General features: G+C 46.7%; 1 protein-coding gene and 1 non-coding gene across 9 annotated transcripts in view; one reads left to right on the forward strand and one right to left on the reverse strand.

Moving 5' to 3' along the window:
- The window catches only part of PCCA (propionyl-CoA carboxylase subunit alpha), a 378,400-nt gene that overhangs the window by 346,396 nt on the left and 5,374 nt on the right, over positions 1-26,630 (forward strand). For 6 of the 8 annotated variants that reach the window (XM_068984257.1, XM_068984256.1, XM_068984258.1 and 3 more), the window contains one exon: positions 17,063-17,203. The exons of the other annotated variants lie outside the window; for them this stretch is intronic. In XM_068984257.1, the coding sequence (XP_068840358.1) occupies positions 17,063-17,203 (141 nt within the window). The remainder of the gene's footprint in view (positions 1-17,062; positions 17,204-26,630) is intronic. 8 annotated transcript variants of the gene reach the window in all.
- TRNAC-GCA (transfer RNA cysteine (anticodon GCA)) lies at positions 5,799-5,870 on the reverse strand. The gene has a single exon. It is a non-coding gene; the product is annotated as a tRNA-Cys (tRNA).

Genomic DNA, 26,630 nt, shown 5'->3' on the forward strand with positions numbered 1-26,630 from the left:
GCATTTATTGGTAGAAACTGTGCCAGACGATTCACACCTACTACCTCATTCAGATCTTAAAATAGGCCTCCCAGTTTTTATTTCCACAGAAAAGAATTCTGTAAGACAGGCAATATTTGGGAGTTCCCTAGGAATCCAGTGCTTAGGACACTGTGTTTCCCCTGCAGGAGGCCCAGGTTCAGTCCCTGATGAGCGAAACAAAGATCCTGCGAAGCCGCAAGGTGCAGCCAAAAAAGGGCGAGCAATGGCCTCCTCCTTTTAGGGGGTGAGGAGTGAGGTAATAATCATAAGCCACACTCAGTTAGACCCTGAACCCCAGTTTTACCAGCACCAGTGCTCTTGCCTGGAAAAATCCCATGGACGGAGGAGCCTGGTGGGCTGCAGTCCATGGGGTTGCTAAGAGTCTGACATGACTGAGCGACTTCACTTTCACTTTTCACTTTCATGCATTGGAGAAGGAAATGGCAGCCCACTCCAGTGTTCTTGCCTGGAGAATTCCAGGGACGGGGGAGCCTGACGGGCTGCTGTCTGTGGGGTCGCGCAGAGTCAGACACGACTGACGTGACTTAGCAGAGCAGAGAGCAGATACTCATAATGTCCCAGGTTTGTCAGGAATTATCTATACGAAGAAAGAGTTACTCAGAAGATTTTTCTAGCTAGAGCAAGAATCGGAGAAGCCGTGTTATGTTCAGCTGAGTCTTGGGAAAGGAAAGCTTCTCAGCGGACATGAGCTAAAGTGTTAGTCACTCAGTCGTGTCCAACTCTTTGCAACCCTGGGGACTGTAGCCCACCGGCTCCTCTGTCCATGGGCATTCTCCAGGCAAGAATACTGGAGTGGGTTGCAATGCCCTCCTTCAGGGGAATCTTACCAACCCATGGACTGAACCCAGGTTTCTTGCACTGCAGGCAGATTCTTTACCAACTGAGCCACCAGGGGACATGAGCTGATCCCTGCTATAAACAGAGCTTTGTCTCCCTGCCAGAGTCCATGCATTGAAACCTAATTCCCAATGTGATGGTGTTTGGAACTGGAGCCTTTTGGAATTGACTGGCTCAGCGGTAAAGAATCCACCTGCCAATGTGGGAACATGGGTTCAGTCCCTGGGTCAGGAAGATCCCCTAGAGAAGGAAATGGCAACCCACTCCAGTACTCTTGCCTGGGAAATCCCATGGGCAGAGGAGCCTGACGGGCTACAGTCCATGGGGTCACAGAGTCAGACATGATTTATTGACTAAACAGCTAACAGCAAAGAACATGAATGGGATCAGTGCCCTTATAAACGGGACCCCAAAGGGATCCCTTGCCCCTTCTACCATATAAAGACACAGCAGAAAGATGGCCATCTGTGGACCAGGAAGTGGGTCTCACCAGAACCTCACATCTGCCCGTGCCTTGATCTTGGATTCGCAGCCTCCAGAACAGTGAGAAGTCATCGTCTATTGTTAATGAACCACAAATCTGTAGTATTCTGTTACAGTAGCCCTAAGGGTCTAAGATAGTCCCATCAGAAAGCCTGCTCCTATAGCGGAGAAGGCTGCCTTGTGTCGATGCTTCTCCAAGTGTGATTCCTGGGAACTCTTTAGAAATGTAAGCCCCAGCCCAGAGTCAGAAACTCTGGAGGTGGGGCCCAGCACGCTGGGTTTTAACAGGTCCTCCAGATGAGTTTGGACGCTTCTTACTTGAGAACCACTGCTCCTGCTATCTTAGTGGAGAACACTGCCTTCGATGAGCTGCTGCCCCTTCCATATTAATCGAACGACCACTGACCGTAGTTTAGGTTCTCACACTGCAGTTAGGTGGTGTGCTGGCTCCCTTTATATTTCTGATTCTAAATTCATAAGGTAGTTTACGCCTCAGTTTCTTATGAGCTTGGCAGGGAATCAGTCCAGTTGAGAATGACTGACTGATCCATTCTAAGCTAATAGAGGAACTCTGATTTCTAAGCCTGTGTACCAGAGGCCTAGAGCCTGATTCAGGGCAGGTTAGATAGATGCCAGGGAGTAAGGCTGCTTGATGGCAAGCATCCCATCCCGTCTTCTCAGGACTCACTCTTTCTAGTGTTTGCAACCCAGAGCAAAGAATCGCAGGTCAGTAAGGAATAGCTGAGATTCAGTACTCCTGGTGTCCCGATTATAGACACAAGTGAAATATTTCTAGTGTTACTTCACAGCTACTGTGTAGCGTCATTTAACAGTAATGGTAAAAGTTAAGTGTGCCCTTTTCAATTCGATTACACAGCTGCCACTTAGAAATTGGTCCTTAGGGAAGAGATCTCAACTTCTGTGACTCAAGCTTTCGGTGGTTACTTTTGGCATTTCTGGCCCTCCAGAGTCTAAATCAGCTGAGTGGTGACAGTTTGTAAATTTAGGAGAGTTTTATGTTGATCGGTATGAATATTAGCATTTCAGATAATATGCACTGGTATGTGGGTGACGGATAGAGGCTTCCACGAAATTATCATGGAGTCGTTGCAACCAGGCAGAGTTGTCTGTCATATACAGATAACCAGTCACGCTGTTGGGGAATTAGAGAAAAAGGAACAAATCTGAGAAAACGAGAGGGAGGTAGAGCAGGTGGCCGAGTCTGTGATTTGTCCCTGCAGCCTTGGGAAGGTTCGAGAAACCAAGGGGGAGCTTCCCTGGGGCCTTCAGGTCGTATTTACATCTGGGCTTATCATTCTCGGGGACAGGGGAGCTGAGCCCCGGGTAAGAGGGGCTGGCGGGGCCAGGTGGGGGTACTTGGAGACACTGGAGATGTCAAGGGCAGAGTTTGTGTGTTATGGAAGGGGGTTGGGAGTTTCCCCCTGCTTCAGCTGAACTAAGCATGTAAAAGGAAGAAGTGACCTAAAGTTCTTTCCATCTTAAACATCCTTCATGTACTGATGAACCTGTTGCAGGGGCAGCAGTGGAGATTCAGGCGTAGGGAAGAGTCTTGTGGGCACAATAGGGGAAGGAGAGGAGGGGACGAGTGGAGAGAGTAGCATGGAGACAGCTTGCGTTACCAAGTGGAAGACAGGGAGCCAGGGGGTTTTGCTGTCTGCCCCGGGGGGCTCAGCCTGTGCTCCACGACAGCCTGGAGGGGTGCAGTGTGGTGGGAGGGAGGCTTAGGATGGAGGGGACTCAGGGACAGCCTGGAGGGGTGCAAATGCGGCGGGAAGGAGGCTTAGGACGGAGGGGACTCAGGGACAGCCTGGAGGGGTGGGCAGTGGTGGGAGGGAGGCTCAGGACGGAGGGTACTTGGGGACAGCCTGGAGGGGTGGGCTGTGGTGGGAGGGAGGCTCAGGACGGAGGGGACTCGGGGACAGCCTGGAGGGGTGGGCTGTGGTGGGAGGGAGGCTCAGGATGGAGGGGACTCAGGGACAGCCTGGAGGGATGGGCTGCGGTGGGAGGGAGGCTCAGGATGGAGGGGACGCATGTGTGCCTGTGGCTGATTCGTGTTGACGCAACGCAGAAACCGATACAGTACTGTAAAGCAGTTATCCTCCAATTAAAAAGAAAGAAATTAGAAAAAACATCCAGAAAGAGTAAAAACAAAGAGGTTTATATAGAGTGAGTTAAGGATGGCAAATGGCAAAAATGTCATGGATTTCCTTCTTTTTAAATACACTGACATCGTTGTGTTTTACCCAGTGGAAAAGCATTTATAAATATAGATGTGTATGTTTATATTTTTATAGATGTATGTGAGAAGATTTTTAAGCAAACTGTTACCAGGACATCTGGGGAGTGGGCCTGGAGGTTGTTGGGGGGTGTGGATTGTTAGCCTGTTCTGCACACCTCTTACATTGTAGGACTTGTGCAGCCAGCCTGTAACTGTTGTTAAGTCCATAAAATACATCTTAAATTTTATTAGAGCTTTCAGGTTTCACTCAGTCCCCAGTTCTCTTTTTCTAGTAAATCTCAAGTTCCTCAAATATGAATTCTCCTGCCAGAATTCAGAAACACAGACCTGGGAATTTCCTGAAAGTCCAGTGCTTAGAACTCCAAGCTGTCCCTGCTGAGCACCCTGGTTTGATCCCCAGTCAGGGAAATAATCCCATAAGCCTTGAGGCGTGGCCGAAAAAAACCAAAAACCCAAAGTCTAGGGAGAGACTGTGGTAGTCGGATCAGCACAGGCAGGGCAACGTTTCCAGTCTGGAGAGACCTCAGGAGAATTGAGCGGAAGCCCAAATTATTAGGCCGAACAATTTTATCAGAAGAAATGCCGAGTGAATTTCTGTGAGGGATTAGTAAGCTCCATGTTTGTATGATGTGTGCTCTTTGAGAGAGATTCAGATCCTTAGTGAGTGCAGGTCACTCGGTCATGTCTAACTCTTTGTGACCCCATGGACTCTAGCCACCAGGCTCCTCTAGGTCCATGGGATTCCCCAGGCAAGAATACTGGTGTGGGTAGCCATTCCCTTCTCCAGGGGATCTTCCTGACTCAGGGATCGAAGCAGGGTCTGCAGGCGGATTGATTCTTTACCGTCTGAGCCACTGTGTTTTCACTAATTGTAGAAGACCTACCCAGAGAGCCTCCAGTGTCTTCCCAGGGAGGAGCCCAAGAATTCTGGCATCTGAATTTTGACTTGAGATATTGTGATTTATAGTAAAAAAGAAATTGTATGTTTGGTCTTTGTCCTGTTTCTGGCACAGAACTCCTAAAACCCTTGGAATTTTACTGAGTGAAATGAGTGATGAGGAGTGTCTTTATTTATAACAAGTCCCTCTCAACCGCACCAGAACTTAATGAGATAACTTTTAGGAAGCCCCTGAGATTGAGTCTGGTTCCCAGGGAACCAGCCAGGTGATTGACGGATGGAAACTTTAAGCCCCGAACACACACACACACACACACACACACACACACACACACACACACACCTCTCTCTCTCTCTCTCTCTCTCTCTCTCTCTCTCTCTCTCAGCTGGGGGAGTTAGAGAGCTTCCAGCTTGGTGAGCAGGTGGGGTGCTGGGAGGGACACACCTGGAGAAACGAGGACTTTCTGTGGGTGACAGGATTGGACTTGTGGTTGCCATCTGACATGGAGGACAGTCCTGGGAGATGAAGCCCGTAACCTGTGGGACCACAGCGTCGGACCTGCACGGAGCTGTGGGACTCCCAGCTGACGTTCAGAGAGAGGTGGAGAAGTGCTCTGTGTGGGGCAATGCCCGCACATTGGGTGCCCAGAAATACTCTGAGCAGAGCATGAGAAAGAAGTGGGTGATTCCCCTTTTACTTAATTTTCTTCTATCTGCAGACATGTATTAATGATAATAAAAAAGCAAAAGAGCAGCAGTGATGGCTACTAAATATGAATACGGCATTGACCGTGTCTGCGCGTTCCTCATGAAAGAATTCACCGAGTCCTCACAGCAGCCTTTTGGAAGAGTTTGAGGCGGGTAGATGTTAACTCTGCTCTGAATGTTTGCCGGGATTCTCCTGTGAAACCATCTGGTCCTGTACTTTGGGGAGTTTTTACATTGTGCTTCAGTTTCATTGCTTGCGATTGATCTGTTCTTATTTCCTGGTTCAGTCTTATCCTTCTACCAATTTGTCCATTTCCTCTAGGTTGTCCATTTTATTGGCATGTCGTTGTTCATCCTGTTATGGTCCTTTCTGTCTTGAGGGATTGGTTGTAACTTTTTTTGTTGTTGTTTTTCATTTCTGATTTTATTGATTTGGAAAGAAAGGGAAGTCACTCAGTGGTGTCTGACTCTTTGCGACCTCGTGGGCTGTAACCTACCAGGCTCTTCCATCCATGGAATTTTCCAGGCAAGAGTACTAGAGTGGGTTGTCATTTCCTTCTCCAGGGGATCTTCCCAACCCAGGGATCGAACCTGGGTCACCCGCATTGCAGGCAGACGCTTTACCATCTGAGCCACCAGGGAAGCCCAAGAGAGTCTCAGGTGGGTTGTAAATCACACACCATCCTCCCTCCCTGCTCGAGTGGGGAGAGGTGATTTGGACCCTCTCCCTTTTTTCTTGAGTCTGGCTAAAGGTTCATCCATTTTACCTATCTTTCCAGAGAACCAGATTCTAGTTTTATTGATCTTTTTTTCTTGGTTTTCAGTCTGCATTTTGTTTATTTCTGCTCTGGTCTTTCTGACTTCTCTCCTTCCACCATCTTGGGTTTCTTTACTCTTCTTTCTCTCGCTCCTCTAGGTGTAAGGTTGAGTTGTTTGAGATTCTTCTTGTTTCCCTAGGTTACCTTGTATTGCTATAAACTTCCCTCTTAGAACTGCTGTTGCTCCATCCCACAGGTTTTGAATCATCGTGTTTTCGTTTTCATTTGACTCTAGGGATTTTTAAAATTTCCTTTCTGATTTCTTCGGTGATCCATTGGTGGTTTCTCACAACTTTTTGAAGTAGGTACTATTATGAGCCACAGTTTATAGATAAGGAATCTAAGATTTAGAACCACAGCTAGAACTAGACAATTAGGCATTGCTAATCCAAACCATGGTGCTGGAGAAGACTCTTGAGAGTCCCTTGGACTGCAAGGAGATCCAACCAGTCCATACTAAAGGAGACCAATCTTGGGTGTTCGTTGGAAGGACTGATGCTGAGGCTGAAACTCCAATACTTTGGCCACCTCATGTGAAGAGTTGACTCATTGGAAAAGACCCTGATGCTGGGAGGGATTGGGGGCAGGAGGAAAAGGGGATGACAGAGGATGAGATGGTTGGATGGCATCACCAACTCTATGGACATGAGTTTGAGTAAACTCCGGGAGTTGGTGATAGACAGGGAGGCCTGGAGTGCTGCGATTCATGGGGTCGCAAAGAGTCGAACACGACTGAGCGACTGAACGGAACTGAATCCAAGATGTTTTACCATATGCAATAAAAATAAATCCGCTACTGTCTATTGAAAAATCTGAGATGTTTGAGACAGAGACAGGAAATACTGTTCGGTGAATAGTTGCTGTCAGGCACTTCTTAGTTACAAATCCTTGTTCATTTATTCATTTAATTAAAATCCTGATGTTTAAAAATGAAGAAATTTGTTCTGAGAAGTTAGGCCACTTGCCCCAAAAGTGATGGCAGACTGAGGTCATTTGGCTTCAAAGCCTTGTGTTTTACGCTTTCACCATTTCCAACATGCCAGCCATGTGTCCTGTTCCTGAGATTGGCCACGTGGCTTTACAGGTCTCATCTGCCTTCAGTAATGTGTTTTCTGTGTAATACACACTATGTAGTGTGTGAGAAATCCATGTAGTAGCTCTGGTTAAACTTCCTTCCTAAGATACGTCAGAATTCTAGTCTATAAAATGGCTTAGCCACTGCTGTGACCCCTGATGGAATTCATGCCCAGTCATTTAGACCAGTGGTTGTTGGGTTGTGGAGGGAAAGGAGGCTTTCTTTTCTGTCTTCCTATATAGTGTCTAGAGCATTGTAGACTAAACTAACAAGAGAGAAGACGCAGATTATATTACTTCTACATGGGAATTCACAAAGGGATGTGACTTGAGGCAGTGAGAATCTGGGGCTATATGCCATCTTAACAGAGGGCAGTACAGTGTGGAGAAGGGATTAGACAAAGGAGTTTGGGGGCTTCTGGGCTGGGTGAGCTGTGAGCAGGTAACTAGGAAATGTATGACTTGGAGAAAGCAGTTTAGAAAGGTTTATTATGCAGAGAAGAGTTCCACGCAGGTGATAGGAGTTGTCTGTGGGGTGGTTCCTTTCCTGGTGTGGAAGACAGACACTTTTCCAGGGGACGTTTATGCCCAGCGTTTAGACAGCAAGTGGAAGATGGAAGGCTCATTGCTCTCATCAGGCAGCCATGCTTATGCCACAGCGGCGTCTTCGGGGGAGGCGTGCTGTAGTCTCTCTCATCGTTTTCTGCTCTGATCTTCTTGGTCAGTGGTTGGCTATGCCGTGTTACCATCATGTGTTTGCTTTGTCTCTTCATGTTTGAGTTTCTAAATCTCTAACCCATATGAGCCAGCATTTTGGTGTGTTAGACAGTGAGTTTCTCCAGTGAATGCATTATAGCAAAACTATTTTATCATTTTTAAAAAAGCCCTGTAAAGGGACTTCCTTGGGGGTCCAGCAGCTAAGACTCTGCTCTTCCAGTGGCGTGGGGTCCACCCCTTGTCTGGGAACTGAGATCCCATGTGCCGCGTGGCCTGGCCAAAACGCAGAAATAAAATAAAAAGAAAAGAATCCAGCTATTAAAAAAAAAAAATCCCTGTGAAGTCAAAGCATTGTTGAAGAGCCCCTGGCGTTGGCACCGCCCCAGGCCTCTGGTGCTCCCTCTCAGCGCTGGAGAACTTGCACGGGAAGGCCCAGCTCCCCAGAGTCCGCTTATTCCGCTCCCTGGAGGCCATTTTACTTTAACTTGAGATGAGCAAAGAGCGGTTCACAGAGAACAGGAGGTGAGAAGATGGGCGGGGACCTAGCAAAATGGTACACTTCCCTACCTGCACGCTTACTTACATAACTGTGTTTTTATAACATTCCCTGTACTTTTCTGTAAGCTGATGCTGCCCTAATTATAGATTTTCAAGAGAACGTTTTTCATTGTACCCCAAATTATATAGTGCTTTTCAAAAGGTACCTTCTTACTGGTTTACCAAATACCTTATAAACTCGTAATTACATAAAACAATTCAGGATACAGAATGGAAACCGCCTGTACTGTTAACAGATGTTGGCTGGTATTGTTACATAATTGAGCACAAGGCTTTCAAAGATCTATAATATTTTTCTTGTGCAGCAAGGAAAGAAATGACTCATTATAGCCACAATGTATCACGGAGGCTCCTGATCAAACAGAACGCATATGTTCTATTTTGTGAGTTCCGTACAGCGCATTGTCAATGGACTTGCCTTTGTGGATGGGAAAGTGCCACTTATTCCAGCAAATTGCCTTTGTGGCATATGTTAGACAGCTTGTGGGCACCTGGGTGACACAGAGGCTGGGCCCCTTTATGGGGGCCCACCTGTACACAGTGTCCCACGGCGCCCAGCTCCCAGGAGGTTGCCCGATTAACAGAGCCCTCCAGGAACCCACTGATGACTTGCTCTCCAAGCTCGCCTTCCCTGCAGACCCAAAGTGTGGCTGGCTCCGTATACAGAGCCCCCCTCCCCCACCCCCCCGCCATCATTTTCGGATCCGTATCAAGACACCAGTGTTTCAAATCACAAGGAAAGTAACCTCAGTGGAGCCCGAGGAAATAAATCCTATCATTAAGTGCTGGATTTAATGTTTAATTAATTTAAACATTAAATTAATTAAATATTTCTATTTAATTCTCAGCAATTCGGTAAAAAAAAGAAAAAAAAAAGAGGAAAGTTATTTATCTTAGGATATTAGAGTAGAATTGGAAGGACCCTTGTGTATCTGATTACAAAACTCAATAAGAAAATGTTAGGTTCAGTTTTTGCATAGTTGAAAGACAGCCCCATATTTTCTTCTCCAGAGAATGTTGTGTTTTAGGAAATAGCTGGAGATATACCCAGACTTAACTAATCCCTTTTATCGGAGGTTTTGGCATTGGCCTTAAGTTCTTCCTTTCTGGAAACTCCCCCCTTTGGCCAGAATTTTGAAAGGTGAGTTGTTGAAGTAGATTCGGGGCCTTTCTGCTTTGTTCTGTAGGCATGTTCCTCCCTTTCTATTCCTGTGATTCTTCCCTCAAAAACTGCCCTTAATGACAGTGTTGCTCACTGCCGTCAAGGCTCCTTGTGGCACACTGAAGTTCAAGAACTGACTTAGCAGCTAAACAAAGAAACCTCGAGGAGAGGTTGATCCATAAACATAGCCGGACATGTTGAAAGTGATGCTTTATGTCACCGCGGCATATCAGCATTGTCAGTTGCATGTCCTTAAACAACTCACCTAACGGAATGATTTACTTTGTGTTTAACTGCCTTTTTCAATTAAAGGAACTGAGGACGCAGTATCAGAAACCATATATTTTCTGTGTTAACACCAGCATTGTTGGTCCCACAAGGTGGGGGGTGGTATGTTGGGGTTGTGCTGGGGGCCATGCTGCTCCAGTTTAAATGGTGTAAACAAGTGAGTAATGGTCAGGAGCGAGCACTCACCCAGCTTCCAGATCTTTCCTTCAGTGCATTTCCATTTCTGTGACCTTGCCGCACAGTTGGGAGGCGGATATTTCAGGGCAGTTCACACTGTTTATTTTGCTGGCATTTCTTTGTATTTCTAGGGCCTTTCGTGTTTCACAAGGCTAAACCATATACAGCATTTCTTAAATGTGTATTTGCACTGCTGCTGCTACTGCTAAGTCGCTTCAGTCGTGTCCGACTCTGTGCGACCCCATAGGCGGCAGCCCACCAGGTTCCGCCGTCCCTGGGATTCTCCAGGCAAGAGCACTGGAGTGGGTTGCCATTTCCTTCTCCAATGCATGAAAGTGAAAAGGGAAAGTGAAGTCGCTCAGTCGTGCCTGACTCTTAGCGACTCCATGGACTGCAGCCTACCAGGCTCCCCCGCCCATGGGATTTTCCAGGCAGGAGTACTGGAGTGGGGTACCATTAGGTGGATGTATTAACTGTTACTCTGCAGATGAGAATTTGAACTACTAACTGACCCCCTTTGTTTGTTCTCTGTATAAAGTTTTGTTGTAACAGTGCTAATTACCAAACTGCTGAATTTGTGAAAAAGTGCACAGCAGTAATTTGCACCTTAGTGTTGCTTTGCCACTTAAAAAAATTGTGAACACATACACGGAGTGCACAGACTTGATTTATGAGCTTCCAAGGAGCACATTTATCTGCGGATCTGTAATCACGAGTGTAGCATTTGATGTCTGTATTTGTGAGACGCTCATTTTACCCCATAAGAGCTGTTGGGTGCTGAATGGGACATTTTAACAAGGAAGAGCAGCATTTTAAATTACCATGTGCTTGTGTTTATTATTTTTTGCTAGTTTTAGAAAGAAAAAAAAAAGGAAAAAATTATCTCCTTTCTCGTTCCTTCCTCTTGGTGTAAAATCATGAACCAGAGGAGTCGCATCTGAGGGTTTTGGTGGAGTCACCGTTAGTCCAGTGGCAGGTGATAATGGTCCTCTTCTGTTAGCTTCACGCCCCAAGTAGACATTTCGACATCGTTAACGTCTTCTCACATACCTAAGCCAGCCCAAGCTCATTTTGTGTTTTCCTCTGTAAGAACAGCCTCTGTTCCTGGAGTTCAGTTCAGTTGCTCAGTCATGCCTGACTCTTAGCGACACCATGGATTGCAGCCCAGCTTCCCTTCCCATCACCAACTCCCAGAGCTTGCTCAAACTCCTGTCCATCAAGTTGGCGATACCATCCAACCATCTCATCCTCTGTCATCCCCTTCTCCTCCCGCCTTCAGTCTTTCCCAGCATCAGGGTCTTTTCCAGTGAGTCCGTTCTTCACAAGACAAGAACAGCCTCAGGTGTTGGGAAAATTTTATTTCTGTCCTGTGGGCATGTCAGGAACATCCCCTCCAGGTATCGCTTAGTAAACCTGGGAGCCAGAAACCCAGACAGGGAGCTCTGACTATCTGAAAACTTCACACCTTCCGTATTGTTATACGGGTACTTCAGATTAATTCCACCTGCCTCTTAGTTGGATTTCTGGTGGCTAGGAACTTTCAAAAGATATTTGTGTTTTTAAAAAGAAACGCAAAAAATTAAATTTTCTTTCCTGATACAACAGTTTTTCTGTACTTGTAAGAAATCCTGCTCCTGGGCAGAAAGGAAAGGTTTCAAAGGAGCCTCATCTCCATATGGTTTTAGTCGATAATCCTTTATCCACCATCTTCAGCCCTCATTCCTTTGCTTTCTTGCCTGTGGCTACATTTCTATCTCTGCATCAATTAGCACAGTGATTTATACAACAAGCAAGCAGTTTAGAGGTAATGGTACACAATTAACATCTCATTCCACCATAAAGGGTATGCTAAATACCCCAGTCATTGCTTTCTCTGCCTGGAATTGAAATAAGTGTTTGTCTTAATTCATATGCTATCTGATGTGAAGTGGGCCTGCTTTGTACTGCACTACACCATTAATCTAATTATAGATAGCTGCAAATGAAGTGCTGTCTGAGCCGGGAGATTGAAGAAAATAGCCTTTTGTCATTTAGCATGACTCTGTGAAGCAAGATCACACTTTCCAGGGCAATACCGCAAAATGGAGATCTCAGTAATATTGCTGCCTGTTGCGTCTTTTCTAATTACAACAAGCATTGTAAACACAACCCGGAGCCGATATAAATAGAGTTGTAGATACGCTGTCACGCGGGCTGTCGGAGAAAGTCCTCCGAGTGCTGTTGGATTAAATGATGCGTTCTGATTGACGGCTACCTTGAGACTGTGCTGATGGAGTTGTCTCAGTATTACGCTAACGCCTGCCCGGTGCCGGCCGCTGTGCCAGGCGCTTGGACTGCTGTCTCTCCATTTCGCCTTCTTCAGCAGGCCTGCACTTCCAGGAGGACGGCGACAGGCTTTCATCCTGTGTGTCTCTCGCGCCGTTCCATGGACAGTTTCTGTTGGTTTGGTTTTGCAGGGCCTGGTGCTGAAGTAGAGGGGAATGTGTTTCGCCTGGCTTCAAACCGCTGCTTTGTCAATTGTGTGCTCCACGAAGAATTTAGGAAAGGAAAACAAGTTTGAATTACAGCCCTGGTTCCACCTAAATACTGTATTTCTCGTGGGCTTTTTTTCCCCCTAGTTTTTTTTAAACATCTTTGTTTTCAGAGATGCATCATCATCTCTGCAATTCAGCATTTCTGTCACTTTTGAACCATTGACGTGTCCCTCCCTCCGGCTTAGGGTTAGGCATTTCAGCCTTAGCTCTCACTGCCACACTGTGGAAATGAAGACACAGCTTAACGTTGCAGACCCTTGGGGCAGAAGGTATAAAACTCTGAATGAGAAGAGATCCTTGTATTTGGACAAATGTGTTGGCCATCTTACTTAGCCAGGGCCGAGGTGCCGTATAAGGCCAGTGCTTCAGGATGTTAAGATAACTGATGTAAAATAATTGATGGTGAAGCTTCATTGTTTATCCTTCAGTCTGTGATGACTGCGCGGGCCCACGGTTGACATGAAAACCGCGAGCAGAGCATTAGCTGGACGTATACACAATTCTTGTTCTGGGAAGAATGATGCAGGGAGGGAGACCAGAGCTGAGCCTGCTTTACGAGGAACGAGAGAGGAGCCTCTGAAGACACAACTGAAAAAAATAAGGAAACCGGAAGCACTCGTCTTGTGAGGGGACCCCCAGACCCCTGAGTCTTACAGGCATGCGGGATGCATAAAACCGCTGGTATGTCTGGAGGCCTCGGGAAGAAGCACGGGGATTTAAGCTCTATGAGGGGACACAGATGCTAAACCAACTGATACCAGCAAGACGGTGCATTGTGTGACCGTCTGAGTGCAGTGTGTCCGCCGAAAGGGCTCTTTGCTGCCCGGGGCACTGAGCAGCATGAGTGCTGGGCAGGAATGGGCACGCCCACTGGCAGGATGTTTCCGTTAACCAAGTCTGGTTAAAAAGCATCTCTCCCCCCAAACCATGACGGGCCCACTCCTCCCCTAGCAACCACCCCACCCGGCAGCCCCTGCCTCACCACCGTTCCCCTCCTGATTCAGGTTCCCTGTTGAGAGCTGCATGTTCATTTTTAACACAGTTCCGCTATGTTCCTTTTAATTGTCCATCTCATAGTTTTCTTCCCGATCCTTTTTATGTCTGGTGTGATTTTTATCTCTTTCTTTTGAACTTTCTAGGGAGAAATTTTCTTGTTAGACCTGGTTTTTCACTGCAGACACCACAAAATGAATTTGCTTAAAAGCTGGGGCCGGGGTTATTTGACCATGATTCGGTTACTAGATAAAGCCTGGGTTGAGGAACTGGAGCTCCGGGGAGCACCTGTTTTCCACTCCAACTTACACTAAGAAGTGTGTTTTCAGGAACTTAATAATTTGCCTGTGGTTTGGAGAGCACCTCCCCATACCCGCAAGGTGAGGTTCCCTCCTGATAGACCTGGAGCCGCTCAGCTTCCACCCTCCCCCGACCAGCAAGCAGCCTCCACATCAAGCAGACATTTCTCCAGACCTGAGGAGGGCAGAACCTTCTGGCTTCTCCCAAGATTCTGCTTCTCTCTCTCATCAGTGAACCTTTAGCATCCTGGCCAGCCACCCCCAAAACAGCGAATTGGTGGTCTGTCTGCTTGCTTCGGGCTCAGTCGGTCAAGAATCTGTCTATGGTGCACAAGACCCGGGTTCCAACCCTAGGTCGGGAAGATTCTCCTGGAGAAGGAAATAGCAACCCACTCCAGTTTTCTTGCCTGGGAAATCCCAAGGACAGAGGAGCCTGGCGGGCTACAGTCCATGGAGTCCGAACGAGTCTAACACAACTGAGCGAGTAACACTTTCCTGCTTGAAAATAATAACTTACCAGCAAAACTCTCCAGAAAAGTCCTATGGGACCCCTTAGGAATATTAAAATATTTAGCATAGGATAAAAGTGCGCACACATCCTAGGGTATTTTCCTGAAATCTCTCACCTTGTTGACTGCTCTGCCTGTGCCCCCTAAGAATTCAGAGATACCAATAAATAGCTGTTTTGATCATAAGCTCTGAAAGCCCTCATGTGCATTCTTAAATGGCTCCCTTTCTGGGGCATCAGAAAGCGTTTGCAGTTCTCACCACGCAGTTCACCCCGATGGGCCTCAGTGCTGCCTTGCCGCTCACCTCCCATCCTGGCCAGCACCCCCTGGCCCGCCGCAGTCCCAGCCCAGAGATCGTTTCAAGAAGGTGTGTTTGTGTGGGCACGCTGAAGGGCCAGGACAACATCAAAGGTAATCTTAAAACGAAAACCTTCTCCTCCATCGCTGCTTTTTCTATTCAGAAAGGTCATCTCAAAGCCAACTGTTTGCAACAGAGCCTCTCCCAAGGCATTTACGCCCGTTGTTATTTTTTGCTTGTGATTACAATAAGTCGCTTATCCCCCAAACAGATTTAAGAACAATAAACAAATACAAAAGGAAAAGGAACGTCTCATCAATAACAAAGACCGCATCCAAAGGCATTGAGTTCTGTGAGTCTTTTACATCTCCTTCCAAGCAAAGCAGGAGTCCCACGGAGAAAGGAATCCAGATAGGAAAATTACAAAAATAGTAAAAGGATCCAGTTGTAGTCAGGATCTTGTCATTTCTGGGGTGCACTGGTGCTCGGGACAATCCTGGCACTTTATTTACCCGAAGGGGTTGGTTTGGGATGCAGCTAACATTGGTTTTTAAGGGTATCCTCCATGGTGAAGTGTGATAAATCAAATTATCCTGGGTGTAGAAAGATAACCTTGCCCCGAGTTCACATTTTGAAGTCAAATTGTGCGAAACACAAGAAGAAAAGATCTGCATGCTCAGGGGAAAACTAGCCAGCTGGACCCAGCACTAAGCAGTCCCAAGAAGAAGCCACACGGGAGGATGTCAGCCAGACGAGTAACTTTTTGTTACTTTGTTGTTGACTCTGATGCCTCTAGTGAGGTGGGATTTGCTTTTCCAAGGCATTCAGAGTGCAGATATTAAAACTGTGCAATTTGGTACAATTATATTCTCCCCCCCTCCCGCAGTCAAGCCAGCCCCCCCCATAGATTTAATGAAGGACTTTGAGGTGCATTTTGTCGTTGATAAATAGCCCCTCTGCCCAGAATGTTTATTAGAGTGACAGCCGAGTGATTCTCCTTGCTTTTTCCCTCGCCACTTATGACTCAGATGAATTTTAATAGGAGCAAAAAGCTTTTATTTGCGCTGTAATTTCACTTAAGGATCATATCCTTCAGAAACTGGCAGACACGTGTACGTCTGGATTGCAAAGTACATGCTCAGGAGTAAAGGAAAACATGCAGAAGACGTTATTATTCAACCTGTCACAGCTCCACGAGTCCGCTTGGAATTTAGGCCATCGAGTTCTTCCGTGGGCCCTCTCCCCGCCCCCAGCCTCCCCCCCATGCTTTGAAAGTAGGCCCTGAGCACACACTTAGAGATGTCCACCACCCTGGACAGGATGAAGGGTGATTCCATTTGGCTTTTGCCTCCCTGCTATCACAATACCCAAGGAGTCTTTAAGCTACAACAGCTTTTTTCTAACAAAATGGAGCTGCCGGTCACGCCATCTCTCTTGCCCCCAGGGGAGATGCTCTTTGGTAGGAATCAGAAAAATCTTCAGGTGGTGGTTCCAACTTGAGCAAGCAACACTTCCCCCAACCGTGTCTTGTCTCTGTTTGGACTCATGTGTTTATTCACAGAGATCTAGGATCCGCCCCCCGCCGGGCAGAAATTCCTTGTATTAGAAAGGTTCTGGTGGACAGAGGTGCCTTTCATGTGCCCCTCATCATTTGAGGGGCCACCTAGAATATGGGCCATTGAAGTCCTGGGCTTGCAATCGTTTCCCTTCAGTGGTTTTTAAAATATTGAGTTATTGTCTCTTGGTGTAGAGGATATTCACATTATATTTCATTTTCATCAACTCTAACCATGATGTTAATGCTGGAAAGACCACGTAATGTTGTGCTTAAAAAGAAAAAGTAACATTTTCAATCATGAATATAATGTTTTATGTCACTGGAAAAAAAAAAACACCTGAATTTTAAATATTCTTATGCCTCAAATGAACACCAAAACCTTTTGTCTTAACTTACTGATAACGCGGTCCAGCCGCTGTCTCGGGGAGCCGGGGGTTTGACACAGCCGTCTGCTGCCACCTACCGGTGAGTGCTGGCAGCACCCGCCGCTCTGCTGGCCGGCCCAGCTGCAGAATGTGTCCACTGGGAAAAGTTTCTAAGGGAATACAGGAGAATTCTGTCTTCTTTGTAAGGTTTTAAGATGTTTTCCTCAATGATCTGGGATGATTACTGTTTGTCACTAATGAATTACTGGACTCATTCCGCTTTCAAGAAATTTCATACACAACTGGCTCACAACATAGGGCAGAAGCAAACGAATGCGTTTTGCTTCCGTGTGCAATCGTGAAGAACTATGTGACTTAAGAGGTGGTGTAACTTAAAAGCTGCAAACTGATTTTGAACAGTTGCTGCATTGGAGGAGGAAAAGTTCATCGTGTGATCTCACTTTTTTTTTCTCCCCCTTTGTAGTACAAGGTGCGTATCCTCACCAAACTTGCCGCAGAGTTGCACAAATTTATGCTGGAAAAAGCTGCCGAGGACACAAGCAGCATTCTGCGCTCCCCAATGCCTGGTGTGGTGGTGGCCATCTCTGTCAAGCCAGGGGACCTGGTAAGGACTGTCCCTGTCTGTGGGGGGGGGGGGCAGACCAAGGCAGGGTCCCAGTCTTGAGTCACATCACCCCACAATATAGCAGAGTACCTTTTGCGCGCTCTTTGTCCAGCATTTCACATCACAGTCTCTCTCAGCACCTCTCCTCCCCAACGACCCAGGGAAACTGAAACAGAAATAAGGCCAGATCCATTTTTCTTTGGCAAATTTAGCGTCTCAGGAAGCGTTTATTTAAAATTCCTATTTACCCTCTAGCTCTCTGTGGTTTAAGCATTCCTGAAGAAGTCATACCAAGAAATAGCCCCCCCTCCCCCGCCCATGGGGAACTTTTGGCATGCATCCTGGAATAAACGGGAAGGGTGCTAAGGAAAGTTACTGCCATAATCTTTGTGATACCAGAGCACTTCCCAAATAAAATCTAGGATCAGAGGTTGAATTTTTTCATTTTTACCTTGTGACATTAAGGCACAAATCAAGGGTATATTATTCGTATTTCCTCACATGTTCAGTCTCCAGGTCGTTTGCTGTGGACAGATTGGTAGGATACAGTCATTGTCCTAGAACAGATAGAAATCTATTGATCAGCATTGAAAGTAGAAAGAAAACAAAGATGCAACCAGAAGGTTTCCAGGGAACAGTTCAGTCCTTGCGTTTTTATTTCTGTGCTGGGAGAGCACAGCCAAGCACGATGGTCTTCAGTGGATGATATGGTGATTCCATTTTGTGTCTCAGTTATGTCACAGGCGTTTATGCATTTTCCTGTAAACATGATATGAAAACTGCCTCTCTGTTTCTTTATTAATGTAAGTAAGTTAATGTTGAGAAAAACTGATGTAGTTGGTTGGCATTAGCTTCTAAAAAAAGTATTTGCAGTAGGCAAATATGAGCAAAAAATGATTGGTTTCAGTTGTTTTAAAATGATTAGGCCTGAAACTGATATGTGAAGTTGGAAAACTGACCCAACAACTGCTTTACCTGATGACACAGAAATGGAAGGTACTGGCTTTTAAAAGAGGTTCGGAGCTGGGGATTGTTACGTTTGAAAGCACTGACATCCCCAGAAGAAAGCCCTCTTTAGGACTGTTAGGCTATCTAGCGTCAAGGATTTGGGAGAGGTGATGCGGATTCAAGATTGGGTTGAATATGGCGGTGGGGATTGCCTTGTATCGCTTCCTTCTGAAGGCTTTGGCCTTGACGTTGAGAAGGCCTATACCCACTCCATGAGCAGAGCAGTCAGTGGAATCTCCTAGTGACTAGGAGTGTAGGCTGGTAAACAATGGGAGGGAGTCGTGCTTTGGTTGTTTTTATTTTTTCATTTTCCTCCTTAAGCTTTTTCTGGAAGCCACAGAGGCTGTATGCAGCCATCCTGAGCTTGTCAGTTCTAATTACGCAACTTTAATTATAAAACCACATTTGCACTTAGGAAAGAAACAGTCACTGAAATCCTTACTTTTCTAACACCTGAATCAGGGCCTTAGAGGAGGGAGGAGGATGGGGCGGTGCTCCTGCTGAGAGATGGGGGTTGGCTTGGGATTCAGGCCGGCGGCGCCCTCCCTGGAGGACGAGGAGCCCGCAGCCTTCTCCTTTACATCAAGAGCTTCCTCTTGGCCTAGCTGCTCCAGAGACCACAAGTATTTGGCCTTCATAATCTCTGTTTCCTGGTTCATAATTTAATGTGGGAAAGCCCAGCATTTTAGTAAAATGGGACAGTGTGGTATTAGGTCTTGGTTCATTTTGGGGGAGCTCAGACATCGGAAACCACCACCGATAATTAAATGTGGGTATTCAAGAGTGGTTTGCCTTGAGAAGGAACTGGGGCCTCTGTTTTAAGTATTTCTTTGAAGACAGAGCACGTGACAGGCTTGGCGGGGGAGGTCCACCGACTTGCCCCCTGGTCACCTTGCTTCTCAGTGCTCACTTGTGTGCCCAGGCTGGTCGTGGAGGGCAGGTGTTTGTTTTAATTTCTCTCTCCAGCTTCCGATGCCACTTTGGTCCTTGCAGGACTTTCTTTCATATTCTGTATCATTGTATTTTGATAAAACAGTATTTTCCCTTGAGTTATTATTTGTAAAAAATGTCCCAGACCGCTAAGACCTGAACCAGATGCAGGGTGTGAGACGTTTAATTGCCTGCTCTCCTGACAACTTCTACAATTAATGCTGCCTTGTGTAATAAGAACACAAGGAACTTTTCTTGGGCCAAAGGCACGGCCCATACCTGAGGACACTGCAGGAAAATAACTCTTGTAGCTTTCCAGTTTTGAGGTTTAAAATTATTTTAACACTGCGGGGGCATGTTGTCTTGTTCTTAGCAATAACAATAGCTGGGCCAGGGTTCCCCTCTTATGAGTAGGAAGATAGTGGAATCAGTCATCCCTGCGTATTTTCAGGGAAAACACTGTCCAGAACAGGGCGGGGCCTACCTGTATTCTGTTTTCTTTGTATAGTTTAAATCCCAGCTATCTGTAATTTTTATGTTTAGTGTAAGTAAAACCTGACGCGTCTTGGAATGGTGGGCCTGGTACTATAGCATGTCACATAGGTAATAAAGGGCAAATCTGTTCTGCGAAGTAGAGTTTTAAAAGACCATAAAGGGCCTCAGGACAAAATGACCCAAGGTGGCTGTTTAGAGGTGGTCAGGGAGCTCAGTGGGGAGAGGACTCGCCCTGCCCCCCACCCACATCCCCAGCACAGAGGCTGGGTTTTACTCTTCATGCTCATTTTAAGTTCACACAGCAAAAGTCGCTAGTACTTTTTCAGTGTCTATTACATGCTGTTTAACATTAAATGTGGTAGGAAAATCAGTTTTTAAAGTATTATATAATATTTTTCAATATGTTGGGAGGGAATGCTAGTTCATAAGTAGTAGAATGCATATACGGAGAAGGCAATGGCACCCCACTCCAGCACTCTTGCCTGGAAAATCCCACGGACAGAGGAGCCTGGTGGGCTGCAGTCCATGGGGTTGTGAAGAGTCGGACACGCCTGAGCAACTTCACTTTCACTTTTCACTTTGATGCATTGGCGAAGGAAATGGCAACCCACTCCAGTGTTCTTGCCTGAGAATCCCAGGGACCAGGGAGCCTGGTGGGCTGCTGTCTATGGGGCTGCACAGAGTCGGACACAACTGAAGCGACTTAGCAGCAGCAGCAGCAGCAGAATGCATATAAGCATGTAAACCAACAAGAAATGAAGTCAGGGTGGATTGAGAACAGCTAGAATCACACATTTAATTCAGAAAACAGTTGCCAGAGTGACTCTTATATGCCTTTCCTATGTGCCTTTTTCATCTTCCTTCCGAAAATAATCTTAAAATAACTGATTTTTCGTTTTGAAAAAATACCTACTTTTCTATACATTTAACAATATCATAAACCAGGGGCACTTCTATAATCAAAGCTAACATTTAAAAGATAACTTGTTTTAAGTTTTTAAACTACTGTCTTTATAATTTCTTGAACAAAAATATTAAAAATATATGTTCTTTCAGAATGATGCTGAATACATTTTTTTTCCCCCAGCATTAGACTCACCACTGCTGAATTTGTGGCACAATTTTCATTTTGACTTTGACATAAGAAATAAAAAATAAAAGTGAGGCAACCATGGGGACATTTTAATATTGCATTTGAGTAAGATTCTTTCTAGTTGTGTTTAGATTCTACAGTCATCTGAGATTTGCATCAGAAATGCTCATCTAGTTTAATGGATATTAACTTATTGTGGTGTAGTCATTTCATGATCTATGAACTTCAACTCATTTTGCTGTATACCTTAAATTTATACAGTATACTCATGTCAGTTATACCTAAATAAAATGGGAAATTACAAGAAAAAGAAAAAGAAACAGTACCCATCTAATACATCACACACTATGAGACATGAACCAGAAGCAGGCTGTATACCCATTTACATTTCCTTCTTTCTTTTGTAAGTTACTAGTTTGTCAGACCAGGTAAAATCCTAGATCGGTATTAAGTACCTGTTGCTGCTTTTTTAAACCACTTAGCCTGTTCAGTGTTGGCAAGACAAGAGTTTGGAGTAGTTTAGTGGGGCTGAGATGAGGAAGATCCACTTTGTAATGAAACTGACCGTTCGCAGAAGGGTCATTAGCTGTTTGAGATTGCTGCTCTCATGAACAATTGTCTTGGGCAAAAAAAACAAAAAATGGGATATTCTATAAAGTGCACAAGGAGAACATAAAGTGTGGGATCAGTACTAGGCGCGCCCCCCAGGATTCCTGCTGGTTGACTTTCTCCGGGGAACCTGTTCCTCTGGGGGGCGGGGCGGGTGGGGACGACCACTGCTCTGGAGACACGGGTGTGTGCACAGCACTCAGAGCTGCCCAGCGTCCCTAAACCACCTGTGACTGCGCTACGGCAGATCGAATGAACCTGCCAGGAGACCTTCCCCTTCGCCTTTGAGGCCGCCTCTGCCCGCAGGTCTCCCACAGGAGAAGGGCTGAGTGGGGGTGACTTCGTCCTCACGCAGCCCAGTATTGAGAGCCACATCTCCCTGGCAGAGGACCGGGCCTGGGTGTTGGATAGAGTCTCCAGTTTCTAGGATGTCCAGTCCTGAAAGAATTACCATTGTTGTTTCCACTTTTACATAGCGGGGGCAATTCAGTGTGTTGCGTAGGCTGCCCGTGTCTCACGCACACCTGGCTGTATTCCAAGGCACGTCTAGCTTCATGCACTCGTTCTGGAACATTTTTCAGCTTTAAATTATGAAATACTACAGACATAGAACATTGTAGAGTATAATAATGCAGGTACTCATGTGCTCTCTGCTCACCTTTACCATATTTTCCTTCAGATTTTATTTATTTAACAAAACGTAGCCGATACGGAGAACTTGCCCTGTGGCCTCTGCCCAGCAGAATTCCTGCCCTGCCTTCTTCAGAGGAATGGCCATCCTGAATTTGGCCTTTCTGTCTTCTCCAGATGACATTTATTTTTGACTGTTGTTGATGAGTTTTTGTTGATCGTAACAGTTGGGGAGTTTTTACAGTTTTAACTTGACAAGTATCAATATAAAATGAAATATTTCTGTGGACCAGTCAGATATTGTAGGCATGTCTACAAGTTGGCATCTGATTTTATTTTTCAAGGGATGATCTCCTTGGGGTGAGGCGACATGTTTTGTTTTAAACGTTTTTGAAGATGACAATTCCCAACCTTAAGGAGATTCCAAATACCTTCTCTTGCTATTTTGCTAAAAATAATAGTACCAATAATAAATTTTAAAAGGTCATTGTCTCACAGTCCTTTAAAGCAGCGTACTTTACATAGATTGAGAATTCAGAGTGATTTGTTAAAGGTGCCATCAGTGACATCAGTTTTAACTGGTTTTCTTTGTAACTTAGAGGTTCTGACTCCGGTTTTGAGCTCACTTTGGGGTGGTGGGAAGTAGTAATTCTCTTCATTTTAAGGAATTTCCCGAAAAGCTAGACACGTTTTGTACTGGCCGCCTCTCTGTATTCTTGCCCCAGACTCTGAGCTCCCCGCTTTGACGCCCAGCTTGCGTCCAGGTCAGGATGGCAGCCTTGGATGGGAGGGCGAGGAGACCCCAGGAGTGCTGGGCTGGGCCAGTGCCTCTCCCCTCAGCAGCCTCCTGAGGGAGTCTTAGGTGCGCAGACCCAGTAAAGGAGGCCTCACGCTGCAGATAAGGGCTTTGGCAGCGTTTCCGTCGCCTGCCCGCTCTGTCTTTGTAATCTGATGATGGTTCCTTCCATCACTGCTTAAACACTGCCTGGTCTCCTGGGGTCTCTTCTCCCACCCTCTTTACATGAAGATCTTGGGATGTGAATGCACGTCTCTTCTTCGGGAAATATCAGGGGATATTACCCAGCCTATCTTACCAGCTCAGAAAGAGGAAGTTATTATAATCAGATCCTCGCATTGCTTTTTAACCAAATCTAAGATGCCTTTTGCTTGTAGATGTTAGCAGCGTCTGTCTTCAGATCTAAGGGCCTCAAAATGCACCGCATTCAGGCACCTGTGTTCTCAGTCGCACAGCCTTTAAAACCGTAATTGAAGGATTTTCACTTTTGTGGAGTCGGCAGCAGGGTTGACACTGATCCCTGCTTTCAGGTGGCCCAGCGCAGCAGAAGGGGAGACCAGGGCGGGCCGGTGAGCCCTCTGAGCCTTCTGTCTAATTTGGCAGAAAAACACAGAACGTAGGACAACAAAAGAAGGCTACCTTTTCCATAAAAATTCTTCCCACCCACCCTTCTCCCCCCCCCCCAAAAAAAAGGGATTTAATTTTTCAGCTGCATGCAGTGATTTGGTGCTCACTCTTGCATTGAAACAGTTGCTGTCTGAACAGGCAGGAAACACTTTTCTTTTAATTGCTGAAATCATTCGGAAGTGCTTCGTGCCCTGCTTCTATACAGCAGATGCTGTGCATTAATTGGCCTGCGTAGAAGTGACCCAGGGTTCCTTGCAGCGGGCCCAGTTTTAGGCAGAGGGCTTAAACAGCTTATTTATTATTTTGTATAATTTGGCGTACATTATGTGCTCCTGCACGTGTCGTATTTCATGGTCTGCAGTTTCTAATGTCATGTGGGTTTCAAAACCTGTGTTTCTCTGGTAATGTACTAGCAGCAGGTAAGCTCAAAATACCATCCATCAGGAGCTAATTTTTTATCCAGATACTCCAATGACTGATGAACCTGTCTTTTGTATGAATGTTCAGCACAGTAGAAAGCCATATGCCACTGGCACAGTTTCCCATGCATACTTTAGAGATGCTAGAGAGTAGGCTTATGGGGGGGCGGGGGGGACCCTCCATGCCATTTGTGGCCTCTTTCCTCTATTTCCAGGATAACGCCTTAAAAACAGCCCTGGTTGTGGACAACAGAAGAGGATAGGGACCGTCTTAAAGGAAATCCGACTCCCACCATCCTTTTCTTCATCAGAAATATGACTGCACACTCTTAATAGGAAGCCTTGTTTTGTTACTCCCCGTCTGTTCAAAACAGACCTCAGCCCATTAGAAGGGCCTCCCTTGTGTGGAAAGACCACAGCTGTTACTGTAAATTTCATCCCGTCACTGTGTCACCCCCATTTTGTGGCTCTGAAGGATGAAATTGAGAAATGGAATACTGTGCAGTCATCCTTCACATCTCCAATTTTAGGCCTTTGCCATCATTTTCATGCTTTTATTCCAAATCAAATAACATTAGTGAGCTACAGCACCTTCTGATGAATGTCTGGTCCTGAGCGCAGCTTTCAAGTCTGGACTTGGAGTCAGTGGGGGCTTCCTTTTATGTTTGGAGGAGCTCTTTCTCCCCCGTTTCTCCTCTCTTTCTCCCACTGCACCTTCTTGGGGCTTTCTCCTTGCGTTTGCAGTTGGAACGATACAAGTTGCCAAATGTGTTCTGGCCAGAGCGGTGTCCCAGAGGGACACGTGCTGGAGAAGGTTTTGTGTCTTTCCTCTCTGGGGAGGGAGTACAGCAAACCCGGTGGAAGGATATTGGGGGCTTTAATCAGAAATAAGAAGTGGTTTAAATCATTAGCACAACAAAGCCGACTATAAGCTTGAAGATAAAAGTCTCTGGGGAAAGAGTCCTCTGAAAATAAATGGAACTTGATAGATTTCCATATCATTTATAACTTCCCTTAATTACACTTGGAAGACTTGCCAGTAAAACTGGAAAATTGGCAGCCTATATCCATTAGAGTCATTTTGCCGACCATGGCAAGCAGCTGGCTTTACTGGATTTTATTTCCCATCACTCACAATTAATCATCAGCTGGAGATGTCTGAAACTCTTCAGCCCAGAGCCGTGCCGGGTGACATTCAGGCCTCCCAAACATGCTAAAATCTGCCGAGTAAATGGGCCGAGGTTTCTCCGCGGCTTACTCATTTCGGAGCAAGGCAGGCTCCCGCCTAATGAGTGCGCTCCGATAATCGGATGCGAATGTGAACCCTGACCCCGTGTCAAAGGAGAGGACGCAATAAGCCGGATGAAAGATACGGGATTCAGACCTCCAAACTTTACACCAATTAGACAGGGAGCGGCCAAATACATCAGGCCGAGTAGGTTTATCAAAAAGACTTGCATGAGGCTTGTGACCATTTTGTAAGCCCGACATTGGAGACGTCCTGTCACAATCACTAAGTCTGTTATCAGATGATCCACCGGCGTGTCGGGGAAGTGTGCGCCCGCAAACCCCGCGGCGGCCCCGGCCAGCGTGCGCGCTGTCGGGTGGAGACCCGGCCGTCCAGCGCCCTCTTTGCTCAGCCAGCTCACGCCCCGGCTTTCAAGCACAGGGGGAGATGTGGGCGGTGTTCCGTTGCTCCTGGAGCTCGGGGAGGGGAGGGGGAAAGGCACCCCTAGACAAGGAAGCTTCCAGATTGTTGAGGGGAGAGGCCTGTGTCCTGCCGCCCGGGTGACTGTTGGCGCTGGAGCCCGTGGGCCCCGCAGGTCGGGGGAGTAGCCACAGTCCCAGCCCCTGTCTCTGTTCTTTGGCGTCCGGCCTGTACTGTGTTCGCTTCCCTGCCTGATTGGCGAGGGACGAAATAGCTTGAATTTAGGTCAGGTTCACGTGCGTCTACACGGTTGCGTGCCGTGTGTGCCTGCGTGCATAACACGATTCTGCTGACCGCAACGCGTCTGTTTGGTGGAGCGTCAGGGAACAACTTATCCCAGAGTTTTTTCCCTCTTTTAGGGACTAAGGAGCAAAAAGCACGCCACAGAGCAGATTGTTGTGCGTGAATGAGTGAGCGCAGAAGGAGACATGAATTAAAGTTCCACCAGAGAACGCAAGTCAAGTCGAGGCCAGCAGAGGTGGGGGAAGGAGGGAGCCAGACAGGATGAGGAGGAGGAGGGAGCCTGGAGGGCCCGAGGCAGTGGCACTCCAGTCGCGGGTGCTTTCACTGTAGCCCTTCTAAGCAACTCTTCTGGGCACCCTTGTCAGTCTGCTCTCCGCCCCCTGGGTGACCATTGGAAACCTCCCAGGTTCATTGGTTTCTTTTTCGTAGTCGATTGAGAGACACGACCTGGGAGAAGGCATGGTTCTCGCTGGGCACCTGCCCACCTCTCCCGAGTATCTCTGCTGGATCAGAGGTTGTTTTTCAGGTGGGTGATTGGGGACCCACCCCTCGCAGCTGCCTGTATGTCCTCTCCTGGCTGCTGGCACACAGAGCCGCTGCGACCTGCAGGTCACTGGAGCCCCAGAAGCTTCTGGCCGTCTCCACCGCCGCCAGGCTCCAAGGCTCTGCTTGCACCTCCAGCGTAGCTGGCTTGAGCTGGACTGGGGCTGTGGCCAGTCCCCCAGCCCTTCTACGCCCCCTGGGTGACCACTGGAAATCTCCCAGGTTCATTCGTTTCTTCTTCACAGTCGCTTTAACTGCGAGTTCACTTTTTGGAAGATCCCATAGAGCAGCGGTGAAGGGCTCTGTCTGGCCGGCAGTGCCAAGCA

The sequence above is a fragment of the Capricornis sumatraensis genome, chromosome 12 (assembly GCF_032405125.1).
Source record: "Capricornis sumatraensis isolate serow.1 chromosome 12, serow.2, whole genome shotgun sequence".
NCBI lineage: Eukaryota > Metazoa > Chordata > Mammalia > Artiodactyla > Bovidae > Capricornis > Capricornis sumatraensis.